The sequence below is a fragment of the Hermetia illucens genome, chromosome 4 (assembly GCF_905115235.1).
Source record: "Hermetia illucens chromosome 4, iHerIll2.2.curated.20191125, whole genome shotgun sequence".
Classification (NCBI taxonomy): Eukaryota; Metazoa; Arthropoda; class Insecta; order Diptera; family Stratiomyidae; genus Hermetia; species Hermetia illucens.
This window is the reverse complement of record NC_051852.1, coordinates 104,309,160-104,324,103: the sequence shown is the minus strand read 5'-3', so window position 1 is coordinate 104,324,103 and position 14,944 is coordinate 104,309,160. Positions and strand designations below refer to the sequence as shown.

The 14,944-nt window shown below is 45.2% G+C and overlaps 1 protein-coding gene across 1 annotated transcript in view; it reads left to right on the top strand.

Moving 5' to 3' along the window:
* Window positions 1–206: 206 nt before the first annotated feature.
* LOC119654472 (E3 ubiquitin-protein ligase SH3RF1) overlaps window positions 207–14,944 on the top strand; it is a 31,992-nt gene continuing 17,254 nt past the window's right edge. The window contains exons 1-2 of the mRNA XM_038059890.1: window positions 207–704; window positions 806–914. Coding sequence (XP_037915818.1) covers window positions 591–704; window positions 806–914 — 223 coding nt within the window. The 5' untranslated portion in view covers window positions 207–590. The remainder of the gene's footprint in view (window positions 705–805; window positions 915–14,944) is intronic.

Genomic DNA, 14,944 nt, shown 5'->3' with positions numbered 1-14,944 from the left:
AGTGATAAATTCTAATTATCTATATTCACTAGTTTAGGCATTAATTAAAGAAAGGAATGAGAATTTTTAGCATGAAACCAAAGTCGAAAGGAGTTCTATCCAAATTATTTCCATATTCTGTCATCTTCTGTTACTCTACTCATCACGGCACTCCCGCCAAACAACTTAAACTTCGTTGAAAACTTGTTGTGCTGGCAGTCCCTCGACGTTGCTCATATGAATAATGGCCTCACAGAGAGTGATGGTGGTCCCGAAATGAAAGGGCGAGTTTCAAAGAACGTTGACGTGATGAAATAACCGCGGCCGGGGAATATTCGGGTCTTCTGTTCGACGTGCAACTCGGGCTGAACTATCCGTTACAATTGCAATTGGATAACAAGTGCGCGGGTTCGACTTGTTGATATTTTAGACGTGCTTCCGGACCGTGTGAAATTCCTTCATCGCCAATGGCACCTAAGCACGATGTTAGCAAGAATCATAACAGTGTCTAAGAAGAAAGTGGCTGCGGCTTAGTTTGGCAGGAAAGAGATAAAATTCTCGTGGTTGTGAGTTGTTGGAATGCGTTACTGAGGTCATCATCATCAGCCATCATGGACGAGAGAACTTTAAACGACTTGCTGGAGTGCTCCGTTTGCCTGGACCGCCTGGACACCTCATCCAAGGTGCTGCCGTGCCAGCACACATTCTGTAGAAAATGCCTTGAGGTAGGTTTTTATCCCGCAATCCGCTAATGTTGCGAAATTCTGCTGATCAACGGGCACAGGTGTTCATGAATACTAAATACCTGTTTTCGTGTCTCTGGCAGGTGATTGTCTCGAGTCATCAAGAGCTGCGGTGTCCAGAATGTCGGATAGTTGTTGAGACGAAAATCGACGAGTTACCGTCGAATATACTCCTGATAAGAATTCTTGAAGGTAAGTGCAGTTTCCCTTTTATAGAATTTCCGGGGAATCTTCTCTCCAGTGGCACAAATATTCCGGCTGACTAAGAATCACTGGGGTAAAAGTTGTTGGATACTCTCTGAATACTTTTAATTTATTCAAAAAGACACTTCACCTAGTCTTCTGTTCACGATTAGCTGATGATGATAACTACGTTCGCCCGATCTAGTTTAGATACTATTAAATTTCGAAAATGTTCAATAATTAAGAAAAAATTGCGGATGAATTTGACTGGAGAGCAACTTGATGAAAACGGGTGGAACCAAAGTTTCTTTTTCGAAGAAATATGCTCCCCTTTTCAATACAAGTGGTCGTTTCCGAGGCGAAACAACTTGTGATTTCTTCCAGGTACAGGTTTATGTAAAACACTGCCGTCTTGGATCATGCAGTCTTCTTTATCTTTAGCCTTTATCCTGTTCATAAACGAGTCGGCTGGTCATGATCGGTTGCGCCACTTTGTTTTATCAAAGTCCTGTACTGAATGCAGTCGGAAGGCTTTCAAATCCGCAACCAGCGTATCAAGTCACCGATATTTCGGCCGACTTCGATGTTCCAACCAATCTTGGCGAATGAATACTCTTTAGCGCGGATTAATGACCATACCACCCAAGATCCCTCTCTCGTAATTTCGCAACCCCATATCGATCGTGGATATCCTCATTTCGGATGTGATCAAGCCGTGTCAAGTCACTAGTCCAACGGAACATATTTGCCTCCATTACCGCAAGTAGCCGTGCTTTGTCTTTTATAGTTGGCCAACACGTATAAGTTTGTAGGTCGGAGCAATGACTTGTGCTGTGGGCAAGAACAACAACTATTACAACGTACATTTAAAATAATTTTATTCTACAAAATCGAGAAAACAAACATACAAACAATTGAATTTTAAGTGAATTAATTATCTGAGGGTGTCCGTCCGCTCGCCTCGAGAGCTGAACCAGGAGAGAGATGATTTCCCATTTCTAGGTTAGTAGGAATGTGACGATTTTATGTTGATGGCGAGTTCCTACTGCACTTGTGGGAAGTACATCAGAACCGTCGAGTTGAGTCCGAAGACGAAGAAATGGTGATGAAAACACAACGCAGGTTTCAGCCCATCCGTGGAAATGTTGCAACTATTTGGATTGACGTCGATTGTGAAAAGCACATTTGACATGCGGCGAATTACTATGTTCAGACCAATCTTGGAAAGTGAATTCTCGTTAGCATGAATTACGTGACCATACCATCGAAGACGCCTTTCGCGCAATTTTTCAACGATCGGTAATATCCTCATTTCAGATGTGATCAAAACATGTCACGCCACTAATCGAACGCAACATCTTTATCTCCATCACCACAAGGCACCATTCATTGTCTTTTATATTCGGTTAACACCCAGAACCACAGAGAGCGACAGGACGGACGACATTGTAGTAAATTTTAAATTTAAGACGTTCGTTGATAGGTCAATCACAAAGAACGCCAGTTGTGGAACACCACTTCATGCAAGTTGCGTTAATGCGTGAAGTAATTTCGCAACACAGTTCTCCATTGGTTGATAGCGTTGACCTGAAATATTTAAATCGCTCAGTTCTGGACAGGTCAGCGCCGCTGACAGTGACTGTCTGTTTCATTGGGATCGGTTGTCAAAAATTCAATTTTATTTAGATTTAATTTGAGACTGTGTTGCATGGGCCGATCATTCCATTTTCGGACGAAGTTATTCGAGGTTATTTTTGTTATTAAACGCTAGGAGAACATCATCTGCTTAAAGCTGTGTATAGGGCGCTGGCCGTTGGATGTTCCGTGTGACAAGGTCCATAACAAGAACAAAGAGAAGTGGTAAGAGGACGCTTCGTTGATGAACACCAACAGAGACACGAATCGGTTTTGATACATCCGCCACACTTCGAACTTTACGTACGAGGTGAAGAAGTCAATAGTGCGATTAGCTGATATATTGGTGAGCTTCATCAATCGGCCATCAAATCGATCGCAATGCCAACATCGTATTGAGTGTGTGGGCTACCAAAATAAGGAAGTTTATAGCCACTTTTACCGCGTTCGCATTCTATTTCGCCGCTTTTTGCATCAGACCATCGAATTTCTTGTAGAGTACAAACATCAATGCGGCTTTTCCGAAGGGCTCTTGCAAGTTCCTCGGTCTTTCCCGTGAAGGTACCATTATTTAGCTTGCAGACACGTATTTGATTTGCTCAGATTAATTTACTTACGTCCGTTCATGCGTCAAGAACCTTTGTCCAGTTCTGGACAACATTGGGGCCCGTCCTCCGGGTCGACTGAGATGAACACCCTTGCATTTAGCTTATGATTCAACACGATCATTTTGTTTTTAACAACATTGGATGCATTTTGTTTTTCGGCCTGTCGCGGGACCTGTGGGATGAAGAGCACCCACGTTAAAAACGCAACTGGCGGGGTATCTACGTGTTTCTTGCTTTTCCAAAGGTATTGGCTAATATCATCTTGGAAAACATCAAGCACACCTTGAAAACTTATAACAAAGCAAGCTGTTTTCCATTCTGAATTCTCCTTCCTTCGGATTATTATGGATCAATGTGTGAACTTCAGATTTCCGAGAGAGGCGTTCCGGGGAAAATATTGGGCCATTTCCGATCAAATAAATAAACAAAAAATCTAATCCCCTTTATTTCAATGGAGTGTTCTCATGTGACACTTTCCAAAAAGTATATTTTTTTTAGTTTTGGTATCTACAAATAAGATACCAAGAGGATTTTGCCGGATCCGAGGCTAGTTTTCTGACGCGCTCCGCTGGGTTTCGCGACGCCCCAGGCTCGCACATGACACTAAACGTCATCTGTTATTTCAGGTGTACATGAAATTCTTTTCTACATCTGAGGAAAGGACAATAGGGTAAGTAGTGGCAGAAAGAAGGTCTGTCTGAGAAACTTACAGATTTCGTTTTGATCTAGTTAGTTTCGTTTTCATCGTGATTGTGTTCCTTCGTCTCCTTATTCTTGTGGATTCGCAAATAGTTTGCCTATGCAACCATGGATATATATTATCGAAAGATAAAGTCAAGTTTCCTTGGAAATGGTCACACGTCCGAGGACTCCATTGACTACGCGCACGTAAAATTCGAATCGCAGGTGGCGTGGACTTTGACATCAACGGAAATCTCAGTTACAGTTTCATAAATTTTTTTTCCCCGTCTTCTCGACACTCACTGCAATTTTAGTTTGAAATAACTTTGAGCAGAAAAGTCAACGTGGCTTGGGCTTTGCAGTGTGCATGAAGTGCGGTAGTGAAGTTTTAATGAATCCGTGGCCGCTGATAAGGAATGTTTACGAAATAAACTGTCGTATTGTGCTGATTGTACTTCTCTTAAGAGTTGGTTTCCAAGCATTTATTTTGTGCTCTAACGTCTAACGTCTGGAAAATATATACCATGCGTTATCGGCGATTTATGATTTCTTTATTAAAAGTACGATATTTTCGTCACGATTACCTATCCTTAGCAATTTCAACGAGTCGTCAAGCTGATTACGAAGCTTTTTCTACTGACGAAATACTCTCCCGTTGTTTGGATGCTGAAATTCCAAAAGGCAATGCATTTTTGAATTCATTGATTTGGACCTTTGCCTCAAAGCCCCTTCATTCTGGAGCTGAAGTAATAGAAGTAGCAAAGTATTTGGCAGTCGCATCTTTAAGGATGGCTTTTCATCAATTTTTAAAATATTACACGGGATGGGAGTCAACAAGTGAGAGTTTCTCCACCTTATGGGCTAACAGTCAAATCAATCGATCGTAGAGACGCATGAGCGATCTCGCTTAAAGGGCCAGGACCAAACGAATGGGAAGAATACCATCAAGAACGTGGCAGCTAACGGAGAGTTTCTAGCTCTTGTAGTTTTGCTACGGTCACTTTAGTGAAATGTGAAAATGTAATTCGCGCTGACGAGAATTCACTTGTCAAGATTGGCCTATACATCAAAGTTGATGGCGAAAAAGATCAAAAAACCGGTCGAAACAACGATGGCTTCATTTGCTGGATAATGATTTGAACGCCTTCGCCACTGCATCCAAATCAAGCCTTTGACAGAGCAACATTGTGCAATCGATCAAGACGAGCCGTCCCACTTTTGAACTGAAGAAATGCTAACGAGAAGACGTGGATCGTTCGATAGGCTGAAATCGTGTCAGCAAAAAAAACCCTGCAACCAAAGGATTTACCGTGAATTGAGAAGTAACTTCCGCTCCAAAAACATAGTGAATATTCCGATTTGTGTCGGATGTTCCAATTTTACGGTGGAACTCGTATTTCATTAAAACCCGAATTTCAACTGAGGTGTTTGACGGTCTTCGTTAAATAACGCATCATGAAGTGCGAGGTTTTGAAGATGATCAGATAATCGATCGGAGTTTGGGCAAATAAAATTCGACACAAAAAAAAACAAACGGGTGGCGCGTGAAATCAAACATATCGCTAAGGCTGCAGTCTGACAAGGCTGTATCATAATGCATAATAATAATCTTTGGCGCAACAATTCAAATAAATTTGGCCCTTGGAGGATGTAAGAGAACCTCATCGCTCTATTCGATTATCCCGCGCAACACAAGTCGCAGAGTTAGAGCAATCTCACACGGAACTATTTCGTTTTCAGCGATTTGCACTTTGACCTCAAATTGCTTTGGAGTTAGATTTGAAAATCGCACCTTGTTACATATGCAAAGCGACCGGATGAAGTAGAAGTTTTGACCGTTTTCTGCTATATATTAAATTAGCATAGCTATGATTGTGCAATAAAGATCAAATTGCTGCTTTGTTCAATATCTGTTGCTCAGTTTAAAGGCAATTTCATAATTGTAGGATCGCAAAAAACGCGTCTCTATTCGTTAAAAACTTAATCCGTTCATTGTTACAAGACTCTTTTGGAGCCAAAAATTTCCTAAATGTTTGGAAATGTGATAATCGGTTTGTACCAGATCTGGACTTTACAACGAATGCAGCAGAATCTCTCATCCAAATTCTTAGAGTTTCTGGCGCGTCGGTGAAGATGTATGTAGCCGGATATTGTCTTGATGGAACACAACACCCTTTCTATTGGCTCTATTCTATTGGATCGCTTCTAGACAATCACCTATCTCAATCTTGTCAGTTGTTGGCAGGAGGTGAGTGATTGACTAGAAGAGAGCAACCCATAGTGAATGTTTCTTTTGCAATACCATCAGACACACAGCCAAACCTATTTGGCTGTTATCCGGACTTAGCGACCGTTTCGATCAACCTATCACTATCTGACCATTAAATTAATTGATTTCGTCAAGTTTTAACAAAGAATCTCAGTAATCAATTCGGTCCAAAAGGCTCTATTGTCTCGATAAGCCGTACAACCAACTTCTTGTTAAAACCAGTCTTTTTTCGCCTTTGCATTTTTGTTTTAGTGGTCGCTTACCGTCGACTTCGGTGTTCAGACCAGTCTTGGCAAGTGAATTCACATTAGCGCGAATTATGTGACCATACCATCGAAGGCGCTCATCTCGCATTTTTTCCATAAGCGGTGCAACTGCATGTGGATCGCGGATAACTTCATTTTGGATGTGATCAAAACGTGTCACATCACTAGTCCAACTCAACATCTTCGTCCTCATTACCGGAAGACAGTTCATTGTCTTTGATAGTCGGCCAACACTCAGGACCATAGAGAACGACAGGACGGGCGACATCGCGGTAAATTTTAGATTTGAGACGTTCGTTGATACTTCGGTCACAAAGAACACCAGTTGTGGAATGCCTCTTCATCCAGTTTACGCTGATGTGTGAAGCAATTTCATAACGCATTGATCCATTAGCTGATAGCATTGATCCAAGATATTTAAATCGCTTAGTGTTGGGCAGGTCACTGCCGCTGACAGTAATTGTGCCTCTTTCATTTGGATCGGTCGCCAAAAATTCAGTTTTATTTAGATTCCGTGTGACTGTGTTCATAACAAGAACCAAATGGCGCCTCCTTGATGAATACCTACAGATAGACGAAGCGGCGGGGTGGGAGGGATTTCAAATTCCAATTAAAATTTCAATTCCATTTCAAATTCCAGTTATTCTAAATCGTAACAAGTTGCGAGTTCGTTTGTATTGAAATTCAACTACACCATCTTACAGCCACGCTTTCGAATTCTTCACCTTATTGTTGCTCTTGTACCTGATTGATCGCCTTTAGTAACGTTCCAATGTTCCAGTATACTAAAGAAAATCAAATCGACCCTTTCAAGGCATGCTTCCCCGTTTCCTAAAATTAACAAAAGTTAACCGAAAAATATGTCTTATTTATGGCCGTGGTTCCCCTCAATATTATATTCTGGTCCATCGGGGTTGAATTCCACGTAATTCGTATTGTCGACGGTCTCAATATAGTTAGTCATCATCTAAGGTCGAACTCTGCCTGATTGTTTCTTCTTCTGTTATTTGATTGATGCTTCATGGTCTTATCTTTATTGGCTTTCGAAACGATTCTTGATCATATTTGCATTGATTTTCAGAGCAATGTTTTTGACTTCTGACCTCAAGCATGAAAATTATTACTTTGCATCTGAATCAATTCATGTCACTACAGTGGCGTCGTTACTATTATTACAATTTGGGAGAACCTAATAAAATAACGTTAAAAGACAGAGTTGTTGCTCAGAGTAATCTAAATTGGAATAGTCTCAAGGATCTTCAAGTCGATGTTTGACTTGTATGTTATACCGTCTTGCGGAGGAATTACCACGATATTGAAGTTTTCTGTGTCGTATCGTTCAATAGCTAGCTAAATGTATTTGATAAAATTATCACAATTTACCAGGCGTTGTAAGTCTTGCAGGTTTATATCGTACAGTTTAGAAATTATTCATTTCTCTCTTATGACTTTTAGTGTTATTCTCATTTATGGGCTTTAAGGAAAATCAAATCATGTGGTAATTTAAGGAACAGCGTCCCATTAAAAGATTTACTAGGTGCCCATGAATGTCCGACGGTGTATTTCTTTATAAATATGGCCCCCTCATTTTTTTCCGTAATTTCGTTAAGTGCTGGTTTCGTGAATTTTCTTTTCTGGTAGGCATGCTGCAGTGAGCGAAATCGATCCTATTAGTCTTTCCGGTCTAGGCCTGCCTTAGTAAGGAACTCTAGACATCCCGCTTTTCCGCCGAAGTCCACCAATTGGATAAAAGCTGACGGGCGTCCTCGCCTAGGCCATGGGTCCATCTGAGGCAGAGTCTGCCTAGTCTTCGTTTTCTACCATAGATATTGCCCTTATAGACTTTCTGGGCGGGATTATCCTAATGCAGTGATCTGCTCACCGCAACTTATTGTGGCGGATTTTATCCACAACCAGACGGTTGTTGTATCGCTTATAAATTTCGTCGTTATATGAGCTCCGAAATCGTCCTTCCTCATGTAGGGGTCCAACAATTATTTGAAGGAATCTTAACCCGAACGCGACCAAGACTTCGCAATTTTCCTTGCTATGAACCTAAATCTCCGAGGAATACATGAGGACTGGCAAGATTATTTTCTTGAACAGTAAAAGTCTTGACACTATGGCGTGAGATTTCGAGTGGAAAAGTTTTTGTAAGCTGAAAAAAGCCCCGGTGGCAGCCAAAAACCATGCGCGGAATTCATCGTCAAAGCTGTTATTAGTTGTGATGTTTGACTGTAGATAGATCTAAATTATCAACGGTTCTTGAGAGTGATCCTTCTGTTTTTATCTGGTCTCGCACATTGGTCAGGGTCAGCTTAGTAAGTCTTAGCACTTTTGTGGGGATATCAAATTCGCTCACGGTCACGGCCCCATACGGCGGAGAAAATCTTGTGGATGGTACTCAGCAATGTGATACCTCCATAATTGCTACACTCGGTGATATCATTCTTTTTAAGATTTTGTTGGAAACAAAACATTATTAAAATTGGTTTTCTGTCTGTGTGTCTGTTTGTCTGTGGCACGCACGTTTCTCAGAAACGGTCGAACCGATTGATACCAATTTGATGGGAAGGTGCGAGCTGTGGGCGTTCACCCACGCATGCGACAAATGTCCACTCAAAGGTTTTTATAAAAGAAATACACAAAACCTTTCAGACCTGAAACGTCCAGCTTCTCGTTTCACGATTTTTCCCATGCTTGGTGTTAACAATATTTGTCGGTCGTCTTCAGTGGGCGGAAACTCTTAACATGGTTATTGAGGAGTTCATCAAAGAACTCAACCCGTTGCTCCAAAGTAGCGCATTCTGTCGAAAATCAAATTTCCCTCATTGTCTAGGCAGGATGAGCTTCGAGATGTATCCTGCTGACTTGTTGGTAAAGCTTTTCCACTTGGTGACGTTGCTCCCTGTACTTCCCCATTCGACGGCGTTCGTGATAGATCTCTGCACGTGCCCGTGCTTCTTGAGGGTACAAATTTCCGTCCCGTTGCTAGTGTGGCGCGGCAGGATTCGCAGCATTCGAAATTTATTTCGAATGTTGCGAGTGCGAGCGAATAGATGGCGCGGATCTATCCACTTTGCGTAGCACGCCACGGGAGTGGAAGATCGGAGAAAAGTGTGCCATGAGTTCGAGAACGAATTCAATAATTCCTCATGCCAATTTAATTTTGTAATTAGAGAGTTTGAAAATAGACTGAATTCAATAATTCCTCATGCCAATTAATTTGTTATTAGAGTTTTAAAATAGAATGAATTCAATAATTCCTCATGCCAATTAATTTGTTATTAGAGTTTTAAAATAGAACGAATTCAATAATTCATTTGTTATTAATAAATAATAAGTATTCAATAAATATTTTAAATAAAGAATGTTAAATACTTAATTGGTGACCCCGAAGAGCACCGCAGCCCCAGACACCATCCAATTCCGACAGCGTCAGGGGTCGTCTTTTTGTAACCGGCACAACGGCCCGGGCGAAGAACAGCAGCAGCGCAAATAACACATATTGGTGACGCCGGAGCACGCACCATAATTGCGTGAACAACCGCAGCCGCAGTCGTTTCCAGGGGTCGAAGCCGCCCCCGTCACTGCAGCCCCGCTGTCCCCGTCGCCACAGACGCCGCAACCACCACCGCTGCCATCACAGACGCAGCAGCGGACACCGGTGCTGCCACAGACGCAGCAGCTGCCACCGCTGTCGCTACAGACGCCATCAACGCAGCCCCAGCCACCATCATTGCCGCAGCCACTTCCGCCGCCGGAATCGTCTCCACCATCGCCGCAGAGGTCGAAGCCGCCGCCGTCACTGCAGCCCTCGCCGTCAAGATCAGCGCAGCTGACCGACACCAGCATCACTGCCACAGCCACCGCTATCAGGCAGAAACCGAAGACTCCGCCACCATCGCTGCAGCAGAAGCCGCCGCCACCGCCGCCGCCTTCACATCGACACCGTCTTCACCAAAGAGGCCGCAGCAGCAAATCATTATTGCAATTTATTTTAAGTGAAATTATTGTTCAATACATTAAAAGTTAAAAAAAAAAAAAATAGTAATAAAAGATTGAAATCGCTGCAAGAGACGGCGAGGAGGTGTTTAGCATCGCGAGTTCTCCATTTTCATTGGTGGTATTTTTGGTCTGCGCTGGAGAGCGTCCGCTTCGCTCGTCGTTTTTTCTCGTGCGTGCATTTGTGGGTGCGACCTGCCGTGTCGGTGTAAAGTTCACCGCGTTTCAGTATAAACTCACCGCGTTTACATCTCAATCTCGTACTCCTCAGTAAGAAAAATGTCTTTTGACAATAAAGACGCGGCAGGCCCATCGGACCCGCAAGTGACCGCCCTCGCCGTACGCGTTCCTCCGTTTTGGCGACGGAACCCCGAGCTGTGGTTCGTGCATTTGGAAGCACAGTTCCAAATGTCCGGCATCACATCGGACGCGACCCGTTTCAACTACGCGGTGGTCGGCCTGGACGAAGAGTCCATACTTCTGGTGTCCGACGTGGTGAAGTCGACATCGTACGTGCAGCTCAAGAGTGAGTTGATCAGGCGCCTGTCGGCAAGCGAGTCGGCAAAATTAGACCACTTGCTGGCGGGTTTAACGTTGGGTGATCGAACTCCCAGCCAATTGCTTCGTGAAATGAGGCAATTGGGTGGGAGCAAGATCGGCGATGACCTGATCAAGTCGCTCTGGCTGCGTCGGCTCCCGGAGGGCACCCAGGCGATCCTCGCTTGCGTCTCCGGCTCCTTGGAGGAACTGGCAGCGACGGCCGACCAGGTCCAGGAGGTGTACGTACGCCCAACCTTGGCGGCCGTTCAACCACCGTCGGATGAGGTGGGTGAATTGAGGCGCGAGATTGCTGCTTTAACAGCCAGTATGGCCGAGATGCGGGCGACGTTGGACGCTCAGCGTTCGGGCGCCAGATCGCGAGCACGCTCGCGGTCTGCCACCCGAAAAGGGCGATCAGGTAGCAGGTCGTCAAGACAGTCCACGGACCAAGGGATTTGCTGGTACCACCGCAGATTCGGGGATAAAGCGACAAGATGTACGCTACCGTGTAGATTCTCTCCTACCGCAAAAAACTAGGTCCGCGGGGGGTCTTGGCGGCGGCCACCCAGAACGCAGCGCCACGTCGCCTAACTATTTTCGACCCCCTCAGCGGGCGCAGCTACCTCATCGATACTGGTGCGGAGGTTTCGGTTCTTCCCGTACCTCGGCAACATCAACTTTTCCCACAACCGCTCAAACTTGCGGCAGCAAATTCCTCCCGCATAAACACGTACGGGTATAGGCAAGTGGACGTGAGTCTTGGCTTGCGTAGGACGTTTTCGTGGCGTTTCATCCTGGCGGATGTCAGCTTCCCCATACTAGGCGCAGACTTCCTGTGTCACTATGGATTGCTGGTGGACTTGCAAAACAAGTCTCTTATAGATTCCACGACCAACCTTAATTCGTCGGGACATATGGTATCTCACCCAGGCAATAATCTTTCCGTTCTTTTAGAAGACATTACCGACTCTCGTGTTCGGGCACTTCTCCAAAAGTTCAGCCAGATTACTACCAACTGTAGTCTCTCCAAACCAGTGAAGCACAATGTGCAGCACCACATTATCACTACTGGTTCCCCGATCTTCTCGAAGGTGCGTCCTCTACCATCTCAGAAACTGGCAATTGCACGGAAAGAGTTTGAACAACTCGTTCAACAGGGTATCTGCAGGCCCTCAAACAGCTGTTGGTCTTCCCCACTGCATATGGTCCCTAAGCCAAACGGCGAATGGCGCCCATGTGGGGATTACAGAAGGCTAAATGCACAGACTGTTCCTGACCGATATCCAATTCCACTCATCCACGACTTTGCGCATCACCTCGCGAATTGCCGCATCTTTTCAACCTTGGACTTAACCAAGGCTTATCACCAAATTCCAGTAGCTCCTGAAGACATTCCAAAGACGGCAATATGCACACCCTTTGGACTCTTCGAGTTCACCCGGATGACTTTCGGATTGTGCAATGCGGCGCAAACCTTTCAAAGGTTCATTCACTCAGTCCTGCGAAACCTCGATTTCTGTTTCGTCTATTTGGATGATGTTTTGGTCGCTTCTTCTACTGAGTCTGAGCACTTAGCCCATCTCGAGTGCATTTTTCAACGTCTCCTTGAGGCCGGTTTAGTCTTAAACGTTGAGAAGTGCCAGTTCCTTCAAAAACAGGTGAGATTCCTCGGCCACTCCATTTCCTCTGAAGGAATACAGCCCGACCCAGACAAGGTGCAAGCAATCACAAGCTTCCCGCGTCCAAAAACAGTGAGGGAGTTGAGGAGGTTCTTGGGCATGCTAAACTTCTACCGTCGTTTCCTGCCCAAGGCCGCCCATCACCAGTCCGTTTTGAACGCGTACTTGTCTGGCCCCAAAACAAAAGACACACGAGAGATTGTGTGGTCTGAAGAGGCTGTCTGCGCGTTCAATAAATCCAGACAGCAACTGGCTGATGCTACACTTTTGGCATTTCCTCATCAAGATGCACCCCTAGCCGTTTTTGTTGATGCCTCTGACATCGCAGTAGGTGCTGCCCTTCACCAAAAGGTGGACCAAATTTGGCAGCCGTTGAGCTTCTTCTCGAAGCAGTTGAATCCCGCTCAACGGAACTACAGCACCTACGATCGCGAACTGCTCGCCGCATACCTGTCCATCAAATACTTCCGTTTCTCCCTAGAAGGCAGGCCGTTCACAGTGTTCACGGACCATAAGCCTCTCACGTTCGCTTTGAAACAGAAGCCCGACAAAGCGTCCCCTCGTCAGCTTCGACACCTGAGCTTCATAAGCCAGTTCACGTCAGACATCCAGCACGTGTCCGGGAAGGACAACATTGTTGCTGACGCTTTGTCTCGTGTCTCCGAAGTTAACATTCCCGCCTCACTCGATTTCTCGGCTATTGCCAAGGCGCAAGTGGATGACGCAGCACTTCAGAGCCTCATGTCCAACCCCAAATACAAATTTCGGGAGTTGCCCATCTTCGGCTCAAACCTCTCGCTCTGCTGCGAAGACTCGGAAAAGGGACCTCGGCCATACATTCCGGCCACATTTCGCAAGGAAGTGTTCCACGCAGTTCACGACTTGGCGCACCCCGGCATCAGGACAACAAACCGGCTAGTCACCGGAAAATACTTCTGGCCCTCCATGAACAAGGATATCAATTCCTGGGCCAGAGAGTGCATCGCATGCCAAAAGTGTAAAGTCTCCAGGCATGTAAGGAAAGAAGTGGGCTCATTCCCCCGCACTACCAAGCGTTTCCACACCATACACCTCGACATAATAGGGCCTTTGCGAGACTCGCACGGTTATAAGTATTGCCTCACAATCATCGACAGGTTCACGCGGTGGCCTGAGGCAATACCTCTGAAAGACATTACGGCGCATTCATGTGCTGAAGCCCTCTGTCGAGAGTGGATACCTCGCTTTGGCGTCCCTGCAGTGATCATCACTGACCAGGGAATGCAATTTGAGTCCACCCTTTTCTCCGAGTTAGGCAAACTCCTTGGTTTTAAACGCCAGCGGACTACTGCATACCACCCGCAATCCAATGGAATGCTAGAACGTTGGCACCGGACGCTGAAAGCCGCCATTATGGCACGCGACGACCCGTCCTGGACTCAAGTCTTGCCTCTCGTCCTACTCGGCCTTCGAACAACCCGCCCTTCGAACAACCCGCCGAGAGGAATTTGCTGCCAGCCCCGCGGAGCTGGTATACGGGGAGAACCCGAGACTCCCAAGCGATCCGGTCTTCGACAAGAGATCGGGTCTCACGGAGTCGGGGTTGGTGCGTCTGCTGAGGGACAATCTCCGACGCATCAAAGCGCCACCACCCTCTCGACATTCGTCCATACCTGCCTGTTCGCCCAAGGAGCTGGACACTTGCACGCACGTGCTGATCAGGACGGATGCCGTCCGGAAGCCGCTGCAGCCTCCATATGAGGGCCCGTACCGCGTTCTCGAGCGGGGAGAACATTTCTTCCAGCTCGAGATCGGTGGTCACAAAAAGGCGGTCTCTTTGTCCAGGCTGAAACCCGCGTGCGCCCCGAAGCAACGTCGTGTCCGCTTTGTGGATTAACGGCGAACGAAGTTCGGGGATCAGTCGCCGAAACCCCTAGGTTTCATCTGGGGGCGGAGTGATGTGGCGCGGCAGGATTCGCAGCATTCGAAATTTATTTCGAATGTTGCGAGTGCGAGCGAATAGATGGCGCGGATCTATCCACTTTGCGTAGCACGCCACGGGAGTGGAAGATCGGAGAAAAGTGTGCCATGAGTTCGAGAACGAATTCAATAATTCCTCATGCCAATTTAATTTTGTAATTAGAGAGTTTGAAAATAGACTGAATTCAATAATTCCTCATGCCAATTAATTTGTTATTAGAGTTTTAAAATAGAATGAATTCAATAATTCCTCATGCCAATTAATTTGTTATTAGAGTTTTAAAATAGAACGAATTCAATAATTCATTTGTTATTAATAAATAATAAGTATTCAATAAATATTTTAAATAAAGAATGTTAAATACTTAACTAGCATACATTTTTTTTGCGACTGGGG